General features: G+C 49.1%; 1 protein-coding gene and 1 pseudogene across 1 annotated transcript; both read left to right on the plus strand.

Moving 5' to 3' along the window:
• Nucleotides 1-6,135: 6,135 nt before the first annotated feature.
• Nucleotides 6,136-7,633, plus strand: LOC147649985 (uncharacterized; annotated as a pseudogene).
• Nucleotides 7,634-11,304: 3,671 nt separating this feature from the next.
• LOC147649986 (uncharacterized) lies at nt 11,305-12,884 on the plus strand. The gene is given in 2 exon segments (XM_086853972.1): nt 11,305-11,833; nt 11,835-12,884. Coding segments are annotated over 2 exon segments (1,440 nt in total). The 5' UTR covers nt 11,305-11,368; the 3' UTR covers nt 12,810-12,884.
• The last annotated feature ends 8,351 nt before the right edge of the window (nt 12,885-21,235 follow it).

Raw genomic sequence — 21,235 nt, forward strand, 5'->3', positions numbered from 1 at the left:
GGAAGTGAGAGATGGAAGCTTTTGGAGATGGAAGCTTTACCTCTAAATGTAGAAAAGAAAGAAAAGTGGAGGGGGAAATGGTGGGACTCTGGCTCTGTTCTAACTGGCGAAGATTTTCTTTTCTTCTTTTCTGTCGTGCTAACCCAAGTTTTGTTGTTTGAAAGGAGGTTTAGCAAAATATCCATCGTCTTCTCCACTGCTGAAACACTGAACAACATCTGGGCAGGCTGAGGATGCAGAGCAAAACCTGCAAATATCTACTGCTGATCGTGATCCTGGGGAATGCAGCTAAAGCCAGCCAAAAGCAATTTCTGGAAAGTCAAGCCTGCTTTACGTTTTCTGGAGTTTGGTTGTGCCAACTTCACCAGTCATTTCTAAAAAAGGAAAAGAAACTCCAAGCAAAAGAGAGAAAAACACAAAGAAACCAACCCAAAGAAACCAATCAAACAAACAGATAAAACACCCCCAATCAAACCAAAGGCAATGAGAAGTTAGGACTAGTTGTAAGGATATCACAGCAGGCGAATGGCTGCTTCCTACTTGGATCACCATCCAAAGCCACCTAGAACAACTTCTCCAAAACATATCCAACAGGAGAAATGGAAAAAGTGATCCATGGCAGCTCTGCATTGTGGTGAAGGATGAGCATGCAGTGGTCCAGATGGCCCACCCTCCAGGCTGCTGTTTGCTCTGCTGAAAGACTCTTGCAGGACTGTGGCCCCTCTCCATGCAATGGAAATCATTGCCACAGCTCTCAGTTGAGGCACTGGCATTTCCAGAGCCAGATTCAGGCACAATCCTACTGCCTGCTGAGCATCTGGGAAAGGTGCTGAGCATCTTCAGGCCTAGAAGCACAAAAGAGCTCAGGCTCTCCCCGAACTGGGTTTTCAGGGCAGCTTTCCATATCTCTGCAAGATTTCTTCATCCCTCCACACGTCTGACTTTATTATGTCCAACGATGCATTTGGGTTTCTTCCGTCCTCTTGTGTGCCCGTGAGTAACCTTCCACGTGGATGAAGGAGATTGTGTACAGGACAATTGATTGCGGCATTGCCATTTGGCTTCACTGTCACTCAGTTGAACACGGTCCTTATCTAAGAAGGACTTCGAAGAAATGGGTAGGAGTTTTGGCTGTGAGAGGAGCAGAAAGCACATTTTCTACAGCAAATTCCTAGCTGATGCACTTTCCTCCCTGCCAAAATAGTGATTGCCATTCATCTTCCTGGGAAGAATGTAAAGACCCATTCAGAGATGCCAGGTTCAGCTGGCCTGCGGGTAAGCTGCACAAACATGTGCTGTCCTGTCGCACATTCTTCTCGCCAGACGACGTGCAGAAACTTTCCGTTTGCACTAAGAGCAGGAATGGCAGAAGCCACGACTCCAAAGTTTGGAGAAGGTAACCGCAAGAGGCGAGCCTCCTTCGGCAGAAGCTGCTTTCCGGAGCTCTTGGCAACCGGCCAAAGTACCATGTGTGTCTGAGGGAGAGTGCTTTTCACAGCGCGGGCGGTGGAAAGCGCGAGCGCTGTGGGCAGGCCAATAAGGAAGGTGTTTAACAGGCATCTGTCGCGTGAAAATTTCAGACTGCAAGAGGTACGTAGCTTCCACTCGCACGCCTCCTGATTAGTCGATAGTTGTCGTGTGGAAGAAGAACGACCACGACTTCCTTCTGCTGCTCCCTACTGCTGTTGCTGCTCTCTGCGATAACAATTGCACTTTCCCTTTTACTCCCAGATGCTGAGAAATGCCCTGCGCAGCACAGAAACCTGTCACACCATAGGTGGAATAGGGTGCTGCAAATTCGTGGTTTCGTCAGTGGCAGGGGTAAGCTGCACAAACATGTGCTGTCCTGTCACACGTTCTCCTCGCCAGACACTGTGCAAAAGCTTTCCGCTGGCATTAAGAGCAAGAAAGGCAGAAGCCACGACTCCGCAGTTTGGATTAGGTAACCGCAAGAGGCGAGCATTTTTCGGCAGAAGCTGCTTTCCGGAGCTCTTGGCAAGCGGCCAAAGTACCATGTGTGTCTGAGGGAGAGTGCCGGTCAGCGCGCGGGCGGTGGAAAGCGCGAGCGCTGCGGGCAGGCGAATAAGGAAGGTGTTCAACAGGCATTTGGCGCGGGAAACATTCAGACTGCAAGTGGAACGTAGCTGCCACTCACACGCTTCCTGCTTAGTCGATAGTTGTCATGTGGAAGAGGTAAGATCGCAATTTCTTTCTGCTGCTCCCTACTGCTGTTGCTGCTCCCTGCGACAACAATTGTGCTTTCACTTTTACTCCCAGATGCTGAGAAATGCCCCTCGCAGCACAGAAACCAGTCACACCATGGGTGGAATAGGGTACTGCAAATCCGTGCTTGAGTAAGTGGCAGGGGTAAGCTGCACAAACATGTGCTGTCCTGTCACACATTCTCTTCGCCAGACGCAGTGCAAAAGCTTTCCGCTTGCATTAAGAGCAAGAAAGGCAGAAGCCGCGACTCCAGAGTTTGGAGATGGTAACCGCAAGAGGCGAGCATCCTTCGGCAGAAGCTGCTTTCCGGAGCTCTTGGCAACCGGCCAAAGTACCATGTGTGTCAGAGGGAGCGTGCCGGTCAGGGCTCGGGCGGTGGAAAGTACGAGCGCTGCGGCAGTCAAATAAGGAAGGTGTTTAGCATGCATCTGGCGCGGGAAACATTCAGACTGCAAGTGGAACGTAGCTGCCACTCGCACGCCTCCTGATTAGTCGATAGTTGTCTATTGGAAGAAGTACGACCACGACTTCCTTCTGCTGCTCCCTACTGCTGTTGCTGCTCTCTGCGATAACAATTGTGCTTTCCCTTTTACTCCCAGATGCTGAGAAATGCCCTGCGCAGCACAGAAACCTGTCACACCATAGGTGGAATAGGGTGCTGCAAATTCGTGGTTTTGTCAGTGGCAGGGGTCAGCTGCACAAACATGTGCTGTCCTGTCGCACGTTCTCCTCGCCAGACGCAGTGCAGAAACTTTCCGTTTGCACTAAGAGCAGGAATGGCAGAAGCCACGACTCCAAAGTTTGGAGAAGGTAACCGCAAGAGGCGAGCCTCCTTTGTCAGAAGCTGCTTTCCGGAGCTCTTGGCAACCAGCAAAAGTATCATGTGTGTCTGAGGGAGAGTGCTTTTCACAGCGCGGGCGGTGGAAAGCGCGAGCGCTGTGGGCAGGCCAATAAGGAAGGTGTTTAACAGGCATCTGTCGCGTGAAACTTTCAGACTGCAAGAGGTACGTAGCTGCCACTCGCACGCTTCCTGATTAGTCGATAGTTGTCGTGTGGAAGAAGAACGACCACGACTTCCTTCTGCTGCTCCCTACTGCTGTTGCTGCTCTCTCCGAAAACAATTGCACTTTCCCTTTTACTCCTAGATGCAGAGAAATGCCCTACGCAGCACAGAAACCTGTCACACCATGGGTGGAATAGGGTGCTTCAAATCCGTGCTTGCGTCAGTGGCAGGGGTAAGTTGCACAAACATGTGCTGTCATGTCACACGTTCTCTTCGCCAGACGCAGTGCAAAAGCTTTCCACTTGCATTAAGAGCAAGAAAGGCAGAAGCCCCGACTCCAGATTTTGGAGAAGGTAACCGCAAGAGGCGAGCCTCCTTCGGCAGAAGCTGCTTTCCGGAGCTCTTGGCAACCGGCCAAAATACCATGTGTGTCTGAGGTAGAGTGCCGGTCAGCGCGCGGGCGGTGGAAAGCGCGAACTCTGCAAGCAGTTGAATAAGAAAGGTGTTTAACAGGCATATGGCGCGGGAAACTTTCAGACTGCAATAGGAACGTAGCTGCCACTCGCATGCTTGCTGATTAGTTGCTAGTGGTCTATTGGAAGAAGTACGACCATGGCTTCTTCCTGCTGCTCCCTACTGCTGTTGCTGCTCCCTGCGACAACAATTGCGCTTTCCCTTTTACTCCTAGATGCAGAGAAATGCCCTGCGCAGCACAGAAACCTGTCACACCATAGGTGGAATAGGGTGCTGCAAATTCGTGGTTTTGTCAGTGGCAGGGGTAAGCTGCACAAACATGTGCTGTCTTGTCACACGTTCTCCTCACCAGACGCTGTGCAAAAGCTTTCCACTTGCATTAAGAGCAAGAAAGGCAGAAGCCGCGACTCCGCAGTTTGGATTAGGTAACCGCAAGATGCGAGCATCCTTCGGCAGAAGCTGCTTTCCGGAGCTCTTGGCAACCGGCCAAAGTACCATGTGTGTCAGAGGGAGAGTGCCGGTCAGTGCGCGGGCGGTGGAAAGCGCGAGAGCTGTCGGCAGGAGAAAAAGAAAAATATTTAACAGGCATTTGGCGCGGGAAACATTCAGACTGCAAGTGGAACGTAGTTGCCACTCACACGCTCGCTGATTAGTAGCTAGTTGTCTTGTGGAAGAAGTTCGACCACGACTTCCTTCTGCTGCTCCCTACTGCTGTTGCTGCTCTCTGCGACAACAATTGTGGTTTCACTTTTACTCCCAGATGCAGAGAAATGCCCCTCGCAGCACAGAAACCTGTCACACCATGGGTGGCATAGGGTGCTGCAAATCCGTGCTTGGGTAAGTGGCAGGGGTAAGCTGCACAAATATGTGCTGTCCTGTCACACGTTCACCTCGCCAGATGTACTGCAGAAACTTTCTGAAACTTTCTTCTTCAGAGTTCGGAGTAGGTAACCTCAAAAGGCCGTTAGTACGTACCAAGTTACACATGGTAATTTAGCCGGTTGGTATCAGATCCGGAAAGCAACTTCTGCCGAAGGAGGCTCGCCTCTTGCGGTTACTTAATCGAAACTTCGGAGTCGTGGCTTCTGCCTTTCTTGCTCTTAATGCAAGCGGAAAGCTTTTGCACTGCGTCTGGTGAAGAGAACGTGTGACAGGACAGCACATGTTTGTGCAGCTTACCCCTGCCACTGACGCAAGAATGGATTTGCAGCACCCTATGCCACCCATGGTGTGACAGGTTTCTGTGCTGCGCAGGGCATTTCTCAGCATCTCGAAGTAAAAGGGAAAGCACAATTGTTGTCGGAGAGAGCAGCAACAGCAGTAGGGAGCAGCAGAAGGAAGTCGTGGTCGTACTTCTTCCACACGACAACTATCGACTAATCAGGAAGCGTGCGAGTGGCAGCTACGTTCCACTTGCAGTCTGAAAGTTTCCCGCGCCAGATGCTTGTTAAACAGCTTTCTTATTCACCTGCCCACAGCGCTCACGCTTTCCACCGCCCGCGCGCTGACCGGCACTCTCCCTCTGACACACATGGTACTTTGTCCTGTGACCAAGAGCTCTGGAAAGCAGCTTCTGCCGAAGGAGGCTCGCCTCTTGCGGTTACTTTCACTGAACTGTGGAGTCGCGAATTCTGCCTTTCGTAGTGCAAGCGGAAAGCTTTTGCACTGTTTCTGGCGAGGAGAACGTGTGACAGGTCCGTAGAGAGCCTGACAGAAGAATGGCTAAGAGAAAAAGGACATGATACTGTAAGATTAGTTAAAGTATGAGGCCTCAGGGTCAGTATGTCCCTGAAGAGAGATTTACATAGATAACAAGATGTCAAAACTGCCAAAATATGCAGAACTGCAAGCTGAAGATAAAGACCTGATGACTGCAAGGCAAACCACAAAGAACAATAGGCGTCAATGGTAGCAGACCAATAATGAGCTGAGTTTTTGCAATATGTATAAGCTAATTAAAAGCATTATAAGTTGTGCATAAGATTTCAATAAACTGAGACTTGCTGACCATGATAGCATGAGACTTGTCTTCCGCGGCTCCGGTAATCCCCGAACTCTGGCGACATCTGGGGTGCGAACACACTTTCCCTTTCCTCCTTAGAGCTGCGTTGGGGAAGGGTCCCTTGAACGGCGATAGCTCGCCCTGAGTGCCACATCGGTGGGCTCTGCCACTACGCGCTGCCGACGCCTGGGGGGTTGCAACGGTACGGGTGAGTATGGACAGGCAAGCGGCGTATGATCTTTTTGCCGCCTTCTTGAGAAAGCGGGGCATCAAGGGTTTAGATTTAGAGAAGGATTTACCTCTCCTGTTAACCCCTGCTGTTTCTTATGAGTTTTTTACTAACCCTCACTCAGTCCACGAGCTGCATGAGTGGTGCAGGTATGGTGATCGCTTATGGGAGTTAGTTTTAGAAGATGACAAAGTAGCAAAAAAGATGAGTAAGTTATGGAAGGTGGTGCAGAATGAGTTGTTAATGTTTCAGGCAGAAAAGCGAGCTGCCGATAATGCCCGTGCTGCGCAGGATCACAATAAGGCTTATATCGATCCCTCAGCTCCAAATCCACCAATATTTGCTTCTGTTGATCTGCCCCCGCCAGATCCTAGGGAGTCTACCACTCCATCTGCACCCCCTGTCCCCTTGGATCACTCGCCGCTTCCGCCGCCCCCCTCTTCAAGTACATTATCTAACGCTGCAGCCACGGAGCCGTTCCCCGGAGCCTTATCAGATCTCGCGGAGGCTTTGGCACAGGGTCGGCGTGAAGCGTGGGCGGCGCTAGCAAGGCAGGGTCTGCAAGAGGGAGACACGGAACTGGCGGCAGCAGCTCAAGAGCAAATAGCCTGCCCACTTGCTTTTCCCGTGATATTTCACCCTTTGCAGGGGGGGGGCAACGAGCTGAAGTTACACAGCTTGATTGGAAACTTTTGTCTCAATTAAAATTAACGGTGGCACAATTTGGAGTCACTAGTGAGCCCGCGAAACAAATGATCGAGTACCTCTTTAATTCAGCTGTCCTGCTGCCCACTGACATTAGAAGCATGTCTCGCCTCATTTATACCCCTCATCAAAGTCTTATGTTTGAAACCCGGTGGAGGGAGGAAGCGGCCGCAAGCGCTGCACTTCCTCGGCCTGCCGGTGACCCTCTCGCAGGCATCACTGTGGATGAACTTATGGGCAATGGAGCCCACATTCGTTTAGAACAACAGGCGGCCTTGTGGGGGAAAAGCTGAGAGAGGCTATGGCAGTTGCAAAAAGAGCTATGGATAAGATCAGGGCACCTGGGGGTATTCCCATGTATATGGGGATTAAGCAAGGTAGAGATGAAGCCTTAGGCTCCTTTGTGGACAAAATTATTGAAGCTCTGGCCAAAGCAGGTATAGCTGAGCATATGCAAGATGTGTTAGTAAAGCAGTGCATATTACAAAATGGAAATGCTACAACTCGATCCTTAATAGCCACAGCACCAGGACATTGGAATGTCCAAGACTTGTTAGATAAGGCTGCAGCCATGCCAAGTGGCACTCAGGTGTTTATGGTAGAAGCTCTGCAGAAGATAGGAGAAGGACTGCAGCACCAGGCACAAGCTTTTAAGGAGCAAACTTTAGCAGCCCAGAGTCAGGTTTTAGCTGCCCTTGCACCCCTCCAAGCGACGATAGTGCAACGGCGCCCCGCTGCGGGGGGAAGAATGAAGTGCTTCAGATGTGGACGAATGGGACACATCTGCTGTGAATGCAATGCGTCGGGAGTCTGGTGCGGAAAATGTCAATACAGCACTCACAATAACACTGCCTGTCGTCGTGGGTCGGGAAACTCGAGAGCCAGCACGAAACCGGGCCGCGCAGAGACACAAGTAGCCCCTGCCTCCGACAGCCGAGCGATCAACTTCTGCCAGCAACCTCCGGCAGCCTCGGATTGGACCTGGCAGCAGCAGTAGACACCACACTCTACAATAATGCTCCACATACTATTCCTACCGGCATTCATGGACCACTGATTATTAATGGACAGCCAACTGGGGGACTGATTTTAGGCTGCTCCTCAGGGTCCGTTCTAGGCCTTTCCATCGAACCAGGAGTAGTTGATGCTGATACTGAAGGAGAACTTTTCATCATTGTTAGTACCCAGTTTCCTCCGCTTACCATTCCAAAAGGGCAAAGAATTGCGCAGTTTGTGCCTTTTCCACACTTGACTGTTAACATACCGCCTCGGTCCACTGAACCACGTCGGACAAAATGTCTTGGTTCTTCAGGGAGCATTGCTCTGCCTGTCATTGACCTCGCCACACGACCAAAGAAAGCCTGCCATCTCCGTTATCAAGGGCAGACCATTACCCTTGAAAAGGCCCTGCTAGATACTGGGGCAGATACTTGTATTATTGACACTAATAAATATCCTAAAATGTGGCCCCTTTTATCAGCCAATACTACAGTCTCCGGTATAGGAGGAATCCAACTTGCTAAACGTGCCCCATTGATCACTGCAGGAATTGAAGGAAAACAGGCAACAACAATTTTTTCACTGACCCCGCTCCCACCGGAGGTCGATTGCATTACTGGAAGAGACGTTTTGTCGCAATTAGGGTATGTACTCACAGATTCCCCTTTATCATGGCAGCCATTGCTTGGACATTCCCTCTACCATTAACATGGATCTCTGATACACCTGTGGTAGTTAAGCAATGGCCCTTAAAAAGAGAAAATCTTGAACAAGCGCATCGCTTAGTGGCAGAACAACTGCAACTACAACATCTCAAACCTTCTACAAGTCCCTGGAACACGACTGTTTTTGTCATTAAGAAAAAGTCAGGCAACTACCGTTTATTACAGGACTTGCGTGCAGTTAATCAGCAGATGGAGCCCATGGGAGCCTTACAACCTGGTCTCCCTAACCCAGCCATGATACCCCAAGATTGGCTTATTCTTATTGTAGACCTGAAAGACTGTTTTTTCACAATACCCCTGCACCCCCAAGACACAAAAAGGTTTGCATTTACCCTGCCTTCCTTAAATAGAGGAGAACTAGACAAGCGATTTGAATGGACAACGTTACCCCAAGGCATGCGAAATTCACCCACTTTGTGTCAGCTGTACATTGATACAGCATTGCAGCCTATTAGGCAATCAATGCCAGACACTATCATTTATCATTACATGGATGATATACTATTTGCTCAGAAATCTCCATTTACTACAGAACAAGTGCGTGCTGTTATCACTCTGTTGCAGAAATATGGTCTCAAAGTTTCCGAAGAAAAACTTCAAGTGCAGCCGCCGTGGAAATACCTAGGATGGACTATTACCGAAAGGCAAGTAAGGCCGCAAAAGCTCACTATTCAAGATGTACCAACCACTCTTCATGAAGCACAAAAATTACTAGGTGATCTCCAGTGGCTCAAACCAATCGTTGGTATCCCTAACACGCTGTTAGACACCTTGCGACCACTGTTAAAGGGCACAGATCCTTGCGCTCCAGTGACGCTAACGCCACCCCAGCTTGCCGCTCTGCAAGACATCTCATGGTGTATCTCTACCGGATTTGTCAGCCGTTACGATCCAGCCTACCCGGTCAGCCTCACTATTTGGAATAGCAGAGATCACCTCATGGGAGCTATAACCCAGCTAAAGAAAGCGGGGGAGACAAGGGTTTTAGAATGGCTTAGCCCTCAGTTGCAACAAAGAAAAACAATAACTCAAAAAATCGAACGGCTTGCGGCCTTAATCATTAAAGGCAGGTTGCGCACGATCGAACTGACTGGAAGAGAACCTGCAATTATTCAGTTACCTATGGAAAAAGCAACTCTTGATTGGTTTCTCCTCAATTCGCCAGACCTTACGGAAGCACTTTTACAAGCTCCTAGTTGCATCACCACAGGACCATTAGCTCCTAAAGTCCTGCATTGGCTTGGGGAGTGGCAATGGATCACCAGGCCATTAAGAGAAAATCAACCCATTCAAGACGCAATTACAGTTTTTACCGATGCAGGAAAGCGTTCCAGAAAAGCCGCAGTCACTTGGAATAGAGGTGGCCAATGGTATCATCACATTATTTTAGCAACCTTGCATGATAATCTGCAAACCCTAGAACTTCTGGCTGTCATATGGGCATTCCAGAAATTTCAAGAGCCTGTCAATGTAGTCTCTGATTCAATGTATGTCGTTGGAGTAGCATCGAAAATTGAAGATGCAAGTGTCAAAGAAGTAACCAACCCTCGATTGGCCGAACTGTTTATGCAACTGCATCGAACTTTACAAGCCCGAAAGTACCCCTACTCCATCATCCACATTCGTAGCCATAAATGGGAAGAGGGTCTTGGAGAAGGAAATGCCAGAGCCGATAAATTGGTAATGGCGCAGCAGCAAAACATCCTTCCACGCACTGTAGCAGCGAAAGAAAGTCATAACATCTTCCATCAGAATGCAAAAGGACTGGCCCGCGAGTTCCAGTTACCACTCAGCGAGGCACGAGCCATTGTGAAAACTTGCCCTGTCTGCAGTCACCGTAATGGGGGCATAGGACTTAGCATGGGAGTTAATCCAAAGGGATTGTTGCCCAATGAACTGTGGCAAATGGATGTTACTCATGTGCCATCATTCGGCAGGCTGAAATATGTTCATGTAACTATTGACACATATAGTCATTATATTTGGGCTACAGCTCAGCCTGGAGAGCAAGCTAAGCATGTTGAGAAACATCTAAACAGTTGTATTGCTATAATGGGCGTTCCCAGGAACATAAAGACAGATAATGGGTCAGCATATTGCAGTCAGAAATTCAGAAAATTGATGGACTTTTGGAATATCAAACACACCAGGGGTATTCCACATGTCTCTACAGGGCAAGCAATTGTAGAAAGAGCCAATGGGACCTTGAAGAGTTATTTAGAAAAATACACAGATATCAAGAGCCCCACAGAGAGACTGCTAAGAAGCCTGTTTGTTTTAAATCACTTATGTCTGTTTGGAGACAGAGACACGCCCCCTGTTATTGTACATTTTCAGAGAGATCCCTTGCCCTCGCCCCCTATATTTGTCAAGTATAAGGACCCCAAAACTGGCATTTGGCAGAATCCTGCCCAAGTCCTTTACTGGGGGCGGAGCTATGTGTGTGTTTCCACCCCTACAGGTCCACAGTGGATACCCGGGAGGTGGACGCATGCTGCCATACCCGATGAACAGCCCGGTGAGCAGCCTGGACAGGAGAAGGCAACTCCGGCTTCAGAAGGCGATTGCACCTCTCCTGCTGCGGATTGAGGAAAGATTCGGCACCCGGATTCTGTTTGAGTCGGAACGGGAGATAGAAGACTCTGTGCTCCCAGCTCTGAATAATCATTATCTATGCTATCTCCCCAGGCATTGCCTTCATTGTTACTCAGTTGAACACATTGCGTGGGTTAAACTGAGGTGTGGCGGGTGTGAAAAGACTCTTTGGTTGTCACAGCGTGCGCTTGGACGAGGGTATTGGTGCCTTGTTTGCTCTTTTGAGTGGCAGAGGGCCTCCCCCCAGAGAGCATTAGTTGACTTAGTGGGAGAACCATTTGGAACCGTGGTCCAAAAGATTGAGAACAGGGAGCATTTACATCTCAGGGAGCTGGTTTGGAGAGTGAAACACACAGTAGACCGTGTCATCGCAGATAGCAACTCTGCAATTCTTGATACTGTTTGTGGAAAAGATGTTCGGATCCCGACAAATTGGCAAGTTTCTCCAGATCGTTGGGACCATACTTGCCGTCGTTTTGATCGACGTTGCAGGCCCCATCAAAAAAGCCACTGATCAAATGTTGCGATCCTTTAAACGACAGAACATTATGATATGGCTTTTGCTTGTGCTTGCGACGCTACCATTGATTAATTGTGTTTATGTACCAGCACAACCCAAAGAAAATATTTGGGTTACGCTGGCTAACAAAACTGGCCAAGAAGCAATATGTTTAGCCCTAAGCTCCCCAGGCAATCCTTTTTCCACTTGTCTTGTAGGCATTCCTCTAGATAATTGGCCTTGTCCATCATCAGCACACAACTGTAACTCCACTAATCCCCAGGGCAATGTAGATCAGTGGGACCAAATTATGCCCCATTTTCCTACATTAGCAATTGAGCCACAAGAGCTTGAGATTTTAGGATCCATATTAGCAGATGTTTAAGGTTTGTTTAAGGTTTAATTGGACAAGTGTTTCTCGAGGAGTAGGACCTAATAAGTCATTGCCCATTAATGTTAACTCATCTCTGTCGATATATAGAAATAACTCAGCATGGTGTAATTACACCACGCAGAACATCTCAAGATCCTCTAACACGCCTATCAGGCTGCCAGACGGTGTGTTTCTAATATGTGGAGATCGAGCTTGGGCAGGGATCCCTTCACGAATGGAAGGCGGTCCTTGCACGCTAGGCCGATTGACTCTCTTAACACCCAATACATCAATGATCCTGCACCAATATCGAAAGCATAGAGAGAGAAGGTTTGTCCATGCCTTTGCCAAGGATTGTGATGGTAATGCAGACTTTTGGAGCCCAGTGCAGACAGTTTTCGGGTCCCTTGTCCATGGTATTGGGACCGCACAAGCCTTGAGCACATTGAGGAAAATGAGATGTTGGCTTGCAAGACAAACTAATGCCACATCGCAAGCTTTGTCCAATCTTTTGCTTGATGTAGATTCAATTAGGCATGCTACGCTTCAAAATAGAGCTGCTATTGATTTTTTGTTGTTAGCGCAAGGACACGGTTGCGATGAATTTGAAGGGATGTGTTGTATGAATATATCTGATCATTCTGTTTCTATACATCCACAAATTAAGAAGTTGCAAGATTTGACTACACATTTGAGGGTACAAGAAGGATTGGGAATAGATGGATGGTTGCAGTCCCTAGGCATAACGGGGTGGTTGAAAAATTTAGTACAGATGGGGTTAGTCATTCTTCTTGTAATTCTGGCCATCATGATTATCTTACCCTGTTTAATGCAATGTTTGCAGCGTACGGTAATGACGATGTTTGAAAACCACCGATTGTCTATGCTGACCATTAAAGAAAATGGGGGAAGTGTAGAGAGCCTGACAGAAGAATGGCTAAGAGAAAAAGGACATGATACTGTAAGATTAGTTAAAGTATGAAGCCTCAGGGTCAGTATGTCCCTGAAGAGAGAGTTACATAGATTACAAGATGTCGAAACTGCCAAAATATGCAGAACTGCAAACTGAAGATAAGGAACTGGTAACTGCAAGGCCAACCACAAAGAACAATAGGCGTCAATGGTAGCAGACCAATAATGAGCTGAGTTTTTGCAATATGTATAAACTAATTAAAAGCATTATAAGTTGTGCATAAGATTTCAATAAACTGAGACTTGCTGACCATGATAGCATGAGGCTTGTCTTCCGCGGCTCCGGTAATCCCCGACCTCTGGCGACAACTCCAAATGGGGATCTCCACAGGGAAATGCCCCTCCCCACCAATGGGTCCGGGAAAAGGGAAAAAAAAAAAATTCCGTGGAGAGAAGTGGAAAAAGCTGTTTATTTAACAGAAATTGAGTAATATTAAATAATAAAACCTCTTGCTGTTCAATGGGATGGTAAGTCTAGAAAGAAAAATCTTTTTTCATGTGGTGCAGCTCGGCTCGCTCAGGTTCTTATCAGTCCCTCCAGCGCTGGAAAAGTGCCGAGGCCCAGGCCCTGGTGGGCCACAGGCGTGAGCTCCCGGGGTTTGGCTGGGTGTTCAGTCCAGAGCAGGCTTGCACAGATCCAAGAAAATTGGGAAAAAAACAAAGGTCCAGGGAACTCCTCTGCCTCAGCTAGCTAAAACTAACTAAAAGCCAGAGAGAAGCTCTGTCCCGCTGTCTGTCCGTGCTGCAGACACCACAGTCCAGGAGCGGGGTGTGTGGGAGTGATGTTTGCCTTAACACACTGCGCACTTCTTCTTCCCCCTCTCTTGCTTTCAAAGACAGTCTTAAAGGTGCAGGACTTAATATATAATATAAACCAGACGATTGGGGATACCAGTATCATAAAGTCACCCCAGGACATTCCACCCCTTATCCCCATATCGTCAACTTATTATCAAAATTAATATATATATATATTTTAACCCTACAACACATACATTGTATACAGACAAGGGCATTTATTCATAATCTTCACCCAACCATCAGATCTCCCTGAGGTACACATTGTGTTGTTCTATCTTTCCTCATTATCCACCATGTGCAACCCGGTCCTTGAGCAAAAACAGCTCCACAAATGGGTTTGTCTGTACTCGAAGTAGAATTGATCCAAACTGTCTTTCCTAACAAACCTCTGAGATGTACTGCTGGGACCTTGTCTCCGTCTACTTTATGCAGGGGCTCGGATTGGGCTGGGCCTGCTCGATTGGTGGAACCTCGGGTGTTAACTATCCAGGTGGCCTTTGCTAGATGCTGCTCCCAATTTTTGAAAGATCCCCCACCCAACGCTTTCAAGGTAGTCTTTAACAGTCCATTGTACCTCTCCACTTTTCCCGCAGCAGGTGCATGGTAAGGGATATGGTACACCCACTCAATGCCATGTTCCCTAGCCCAGCTGTTTATAAGGCTGTTCTTGAAATGAGTCCCATTGTCTGACTCAATCCTCTCAGGGGTACCATGCCTCCAAAGGACCTGCTTTTCAAGTCCCAGGATGGTGTTACGGGCTGTAGCATGAGGCACAGGGTAGGTTTCCAACCATCCAGTGGTGGCTTCTACCATTGTGAGCACGTAGCGCTTGCCTTGGCGGGTTTGGGGCAGTGTGATGTAGTCAATCTGCCAGGCTTCCCCATATCTATATTTGGACCAACGCCCACCATACCATAGCGGCTTCAACCGCTTGGCCTGCTTGATCGTGGCACACGTCTCACAGTCATGGATAACTTGGGAAATACTGTCCATGGTTAGGTCCACCTCTCGGTCTCGTGCCCACTTATAGGTGGCATCTCTACCCTGATGGCCTGAGGCGTCATGGGCCCATCGAGCTAGGAACAACTCTCCCTTGTGTTGCCAATCTAAGTCTATCTTTGACACCTCTATCTTTGCAGCCTGATCCACCTGCTCATTGTTTAGGTGCTCTTCATTAGCCCTATTCTTGGGGACATAGGCATCTACATGACGGACGCTCACAGACAGTTTCTCTACCCTGGTGGCGATGTCTTTCCACTCATCAGCAGCCCAGATTGGCTTTCCTCTGCGTTGCCAGTCGGCCCTTTTCCACCTTTCCAGCCATCTCCACAGAGCTCACGTAGGAAAAACCACAGCTCAGCTCGTAGCTTTTTCTCTCTATCTGGGTAACTTCTGCGTTGAGTACCAGGGCTCCTGGTTTGTACTGCTGAAACTGGAAGAAGGTCTTCCTTGAGTTTCTTGAAATTCTCCTCCATTTTGTCGTGGAAGTTTTGCATACGTGTTTCCATAGCTGCAATTGTTGCCTTCATGGGGCCATGCACGGTATCTGCATATGCTCGAAGCTTCTTTGCCATATCCAACACAGTCTCTTCCCGGTCATCCTGCTTCATTGTTGCTAAAGCAGAAGCGTATTCTTGTGGCCCAAGTCGAACAAGTTTTCGCCACATCACAGATGTGCATGGCACCAAGTCTGGATTTCTAGTACCTAAGTCACTCACAAAGACAATCTCTACTATTGCCATTTCTCTCAAGCGCTGAATCCCTTGTTCTATGGTTTTCCAACGAGTTTGCTGTATATAGAGATCGTCTGCACACAGATATCATTGTGCCACACTTCTTAGGACCCGTTCCCAGAGACTATAAGGGTCAGCCCCACTCATCATCTCCTGGTCAATAACCGGGTCGTGTGACAGGGATCCCAGATGCCTCGCTTCAGTGCCATCCAGAACGGTAGCCTCACCTGCAGCATCCCACAGACGGACTAACCAACTAATTATAGATTCATCAGGTCGTTGAGTGTAATCTTTTCTCAGGCCACGAAGGTCCTTCAGGGAGAAAGGTTCACCAGTGCCTTCTGATTTTGTGTCAGTTGCTGGTCTTGAGGGTCCTTCCCCCACATCACCATTATCATCATCTACTGGCCGATCGGTTTTGGTTTTGAATTTCATGCCTCTCGTGGCAGGAGCAACAGACACTGGATTAGGCTCACTGTCTGGTTTGACTGCTGGCTTAGGCTCACTCTCTGGTTTAGCCTGAGTCACTGGGGTAGCTGCTGATTTATCTGCCTGCCCAACAGTATCTAGCACCGTGCGATAAGCATACGCTAGGGCCCAGCTTATTGCAATGATATTTTTCTTTTTAGAATCATCACAGCAATTCTCTTCCAGATATTTCCCTACTTCATCTGGGTTCTGAATTTGTTCACGTGAAAATTCCCAGGCTGGGGGATCAGAAAATTCCTTCAGAGTTCGGCCAATTCTCTCCCACTCTCTACACCACTCAGGATTTCCCACACCTGAGTCTACTTCTGGGGCAGGGGTCTCGTTGGCTCTTCTGGATATCTCAGCCCTCATCCTATAGAAGCTGCAGACTATATAGAGGAAGCTTAACAGCTGAGCCAGCTGTACTACCAGGAAAGTGGTATCCTTAACACTCAGGGGAAACTGGGTATTCTCAAAGAGGGACATAACAGATTTAAAGGAGAAGAAAGAAAGAAAAGGCTGAAAAGCCTCATCCTCTGGTCTTCCTCTAACAAACTGGGTGCAATTACCAATAAACTCCCAAAATGTGCTACTAGGACTGGGAGGCAGGGTCGGGCGAAGAAACCATGAGCCAAACATACCTGACAGAAACTTCAGTAGTTCTATAAACTTCCTATAAATCATTATCACCGAGCCCAGCACAATAACCATTCTAATCCGTGCCCCTCTACTGTGAAAGAGGGCAAAGACAGGTATTAAAACCTCAAAAACTTTTAGGGACCAGGTCCACATGAAGACCTCCACCTCAAGAGATATTATGTATCCAAACAACATGACTACTGACTGCTTTATCCCAATACAGAATAAATACAACCAACAATCAGTACAGGTTTTTCCACTTTCTTTTGCCCCAAGTTGGGCGCCAAAAACTGTATTTGTCTTAGTTTAGGGCAAATCAGGAAGGAAAACTCCAAATGGGGATCTCCACAGGGAAATGCCCCTCCCCACCAACGGGTCCGGGAAAAGGGAAAAAAAAAATTCTGTGGAGAGAAGTGGAAAAAGCTGTTTATTTAACAGAAATTGAGTAATATTAAATAATAAAACCTCTTGCTGTTCAATGGGATGGTAAGTCTAGGAAGAAAAATCTTTTTTCATGTGGTGCAGCTCGGCTCCAGCGCTGGAAAAGTGCCAAGGCCCAGGCCCTGGTGGGCCACAGGCGTGAGCTCCCGGGGTTTGGCTGGGTGTTCAGTCCAGAGCAGGCTTGCACAGATCCAAGAAAATTGGGAAAAAAACAAAGGTCCAGGGAACTCCTCTGTCTCAGCTAGCTAAAACTAACTAAAAGCCAGAGAGAAGCTCTGTCCCGCTGTCTGTCCGTGCTGCAGACAACACAGTCCAGGAGCAGGGTGTGTGGGAGTGATGTTTGCCTTAACACACTGCGCACTTCTTCTTCCCCCTCTCTTGCTTTCAAAGACAGTCTTAAAGGTGCAGGACTTAATATATAACATAAACCAGACGATTGGGGATACCAGTATCATAAAGTCACCCCAGGACACTGTGACATCACAGCCACGGCAGCCTGAATTTCAGCTCTGATGTAACACCACAGCACTGACAGACTCATTATTCCCCGCTCTGTGACATCACAGAACAGACAGAACCGATTAAAACCTCCCTTTGATATCATAGCCATGACAACCCCAATTCCATCTCCTTTGTGGCAACAGACAAGTCATAACACCTGTGATACTTTCTCTGAGACTCCACAGTGTGATAGCCCCAGTTTTCCCCTCTCTGTGACATCACAACTGTGGGAACCCCAATTTATGCCTGCCTGTGACAGCACAGCAGTCAAAGATGCACTTTCCACCCATTATGACATCACAGCACTGACAGGCCAAATTTCACCCTTTCTGTCACCCCACAGTTTGAACAAGCCTAACTTGAACAAGCCCCTATCTGTAACATTTACAGCGGTGATAGTGCCAGTTTTCTCCTCTCTGTGACATGATATCTGTGATAAATGGGCCAGGAGACCAGCTCGTTTTAAAAAGGCCTTTATTAAGCAGGACAGCTCTGGGGTGGGGGCCCGAGGGGTTGCGCACACCGCCACTGCTCCCACTGGACACCGCAGAAGAGAAGGATCTGTGCAGCTGTGTCACTAGGGCAGAGCTGGGCCTTCCTTCCTCACGGGAGTCCCCAGGAAGACTCGTTCTTTTGGGCTCATAGTCTAGGCTGTCATCCCAGTCGAGTCTCCTCGAGGTTATGTTGGCCTCTGGAAAGAAGTCAGGGGACTCCTCTGGGTCTTCCTTGTTAGATGGTGCTGGTTCTATTCCTTCCCTTTTGCGTGGCTCGTTGTTCTGGGGTTTTTTCCAGTCTGGGTGCATCCCATAAGTCTCTGGTCTCTCTCGTTTGCATAAAAGTCAGTATGTCATCTTCCTCCTCAGGGCTTGTAAGAGACGGTCCGAAGATTCCCTCATCTGTCTCACAACCGTCTCAAGGACAGAGACTGAGACCCTGAATATCACAAGGGACTTGGTTTGGGGGTTTGGGCCTAGCTGAGATGGATGTTTGCTCAGTGATTGTTTGCAGGTGGTTGCACGGTACACTGCTCTCGTTCCTGCTGGTGAGCAGAGGCTTGGTAACCTGCGCAACGGGTTTTCCACGACTCATGGCTCTCATTCCTGCTGGTGAGCAGAGGTTTGTGCCTGGTACCCGGTGCAATGGGTTTTCCACAACACCTTGTCCTTGTTCCTGCTGGTGAGCAAAGACTTGCAAGACATGGATCTCTCTGTACCCTACACCTGCTCCCTGCGCAATGGAATTTCATCACAATGATCATCAATCTCATCTGGTTTTGGCCCTGCGCCCCTCGCTTTGCAAAAGACTATAAAATTATACCCCAAACTTACCTTCCTTTGAGATCTCCCCAACGGACAGAAGACTCTGCGTCGTTGGACGGCTGAGTGGACTTCAATGTTGGTAGCTATAATCCCCTTACTCTCTTTTCCTTATGCTTTGCTTTCTCTTTTCTTTCCCTCTATCGCATATTAGTGCTGATGAGCACTCAATAAACTGTGTTTTCTTGTTTAAGTCCTTGGTTTGCTGATAATCTTTTGTACTCTAAGACCGGCTAAAAGAACCACATCACGAATCCCACCTTGCGGATCGTGACAGTGCCTCAGGGAAAAAAAAAATGAAATTACAGGACTAACATCCTAATCTTCATTTCTTGTATCAGAGGTGAATTCTGAAGGCCCAGAGTCTACAATTCACCAAGTGTTTGGGAGGTCCTGGACAGAGAAGTCCATTTCGGGCTACTAAAAGCACTGGGTACTACATACCTTGTAGACAGCATCCACCTTGAGAGTAAATCCATCAACTCCGGGCATGCTGCTCACCGAGTGGAACTCGGACAGCTTGGAAGCAAAGTGGGCGTCAAAAGGCACATCGTGGAAATACTTATCCGTCACTTCTGGCTGGTTTTGGTCCTGGAAAGTCAGAGAAGTGTCGTGAGGGATGCTGTCTGCTTTCCCAAGGGAGACTGGAAGCCAGAGCCCCACCAAACACCTGTGCCAGGGATCTAGTCCGAATGCCCCATCTCCACACCTACACGTGGGCACCGATTCAGGAACACACTCAAAGCGTGGGAAAAAACTGATCTGGTGTTCACAGCTTGCAGCAGCAGCAGCACAAAACATCCCCCACAGGCTCCCTTCCTCATCCCTTTGCAGCCACCACCTGCTGGTTGCCAGAGCAAATCCCAAACAGGAAGAAGCAGGAGCAGAGCACTCACCAGGAGGAGGAATCGGTGTTTCAGGTACTTGTGGGGCTGGATGCAGCTGTACTGGGGACCCTGGTTGTAGACGGTGCCCGTGGGGTCGAAGAGGGGCACGTGGCCAGCCCTGCCTGTGCACAGGTGGACCTTCTCCAGCTGCAGCTTGTAAGCGGCGTTGAGGTTTTGTTCGGGGTGCCAGAGCACACGCCCGTACAGGATCTGCCCTGGGGAGGTCGGGACAAAGAGGGGCAGGTGAAATTTCCCAAGCAGGAAAACGCTGCTAGAGCCAAGTGTCCGTGTTCAGAAGGGTTTGAGTTGTTTGGGAAGGGCTCGGTGTGTGGGACTGACAAAACGTGGTGCCAGAGCACGCTGTTCTTTCACAGGGCTGTAAGATGTCAATTACTGCTGTAGAAGAGGCAAAGCTACATGTGGGTTTTGCCCTTTCCTCTCCAGGGAATGGAAGCTGTGAAAGCAGGAACACTGGGTACAAGCAGAAGAGGAGAGGTAAATCCTACCCTTGGAAAAGCCCCCTTGTAATCCATTTCTGCCAGAGACCTTTCTGATTTGGTGGGGTCCATTAGAAAAACCTTCTCGTTGTTACAGAGCTGAAACTCTGTGTTCAGGGAGTAAACAACTGGAATTGGGCGGTTTGTCTGCTGGAAGGAGATCGGGATCAAAACCTGCAATTGGGACAAGGAAGAACACAAAGGGGAGATGAGGTTTGGACAGGTGTGCACCCCAAAGGGGCCGAGCCTGCCCTCCTGCCCTCTTACCGCTCGGGAGTGTGAGCCGTGCAGGGCAGGGGCTCGGCCCCAAGCTCTGCCCACGGCTGCGTGGGCTGCACCGTGCAGAGGATCAGGAAGATGGTGTATTCTCCAGAGTAAATCTTCCTGGGAACAGACAGGAGACCCTGCAGTCACCAAGCAGAGCTCAAAGCTCTTCACCCAGGGCAGCACCTCTCCCTTGCCCCAGCAATGTCATCCAGCAGTCCCCGAGGGACAAGTGTGACTCTGGGATCTGTCTATCCACAGGCTTCATTGCTGGAAAAATTCCTTTCCAAGAGGCTGAGCTGATTTTTCTCTCAGTACAACAGTGCTCCAGCTCTGGCCAAGCTCCTGAGCATTCCGTGCTATTGCTGGCGTGGCTGCTGAAGGGGTGCCAGGGAGAACGTGGTGCTGCGGGGGAATCTGCCGGAGGGGACTGCACCCCCAACCCTCACCTCAGTTGTAGGAGCTGGTTGCTCTCCAGAGCTGGTAGGGAGAATCAAAAGTCTGAGCGCTCCACAGCAGCTGCAGGGCAAATTCGATGCCTCCCAGGTGCTCTGGAGTTACCAAAGAGGACCTGACATCTGGCAGGCTGTGGTGCTCCATGACAAACAGCCCTGGGGGAGGACAAGGAGGTGATGGGAGGCAGAGCGCGGAGAGGCCCCACCTCGCAGGGGCAGAGGGGCTCCCGGCGGGGACGGGGACTCGTTCCGCTGCCTGTGCCGTCAGAGCAGAGCTCTGTGTGACCCTGCTCTGTGTCCCTGCCAGGATCACTGCCCTCACCTCTGAACTTGGCCTGCGTCTTGAACTCGATGACCGGCCGGTCGTCCTCGCGGATGTAGATGCGGATTATCTGCAGGCGAGCTGAGAGCACGCTGTCCGTCTGGATCCCTGC

This window comes from Cyanistes caeruleus, chromosome 17 (genome assembly GCF_971803275.1).
Source record: "Cyanistes caeruleus chromosome 17, bCyaCae1.hap1.1, whole genome shotgun sequence".
NCBI lineage: Eukaryota > Metazoa > Chordata > Aves > Passeriformes > Paridae > Cyanistes > Cyanistes caeruleus.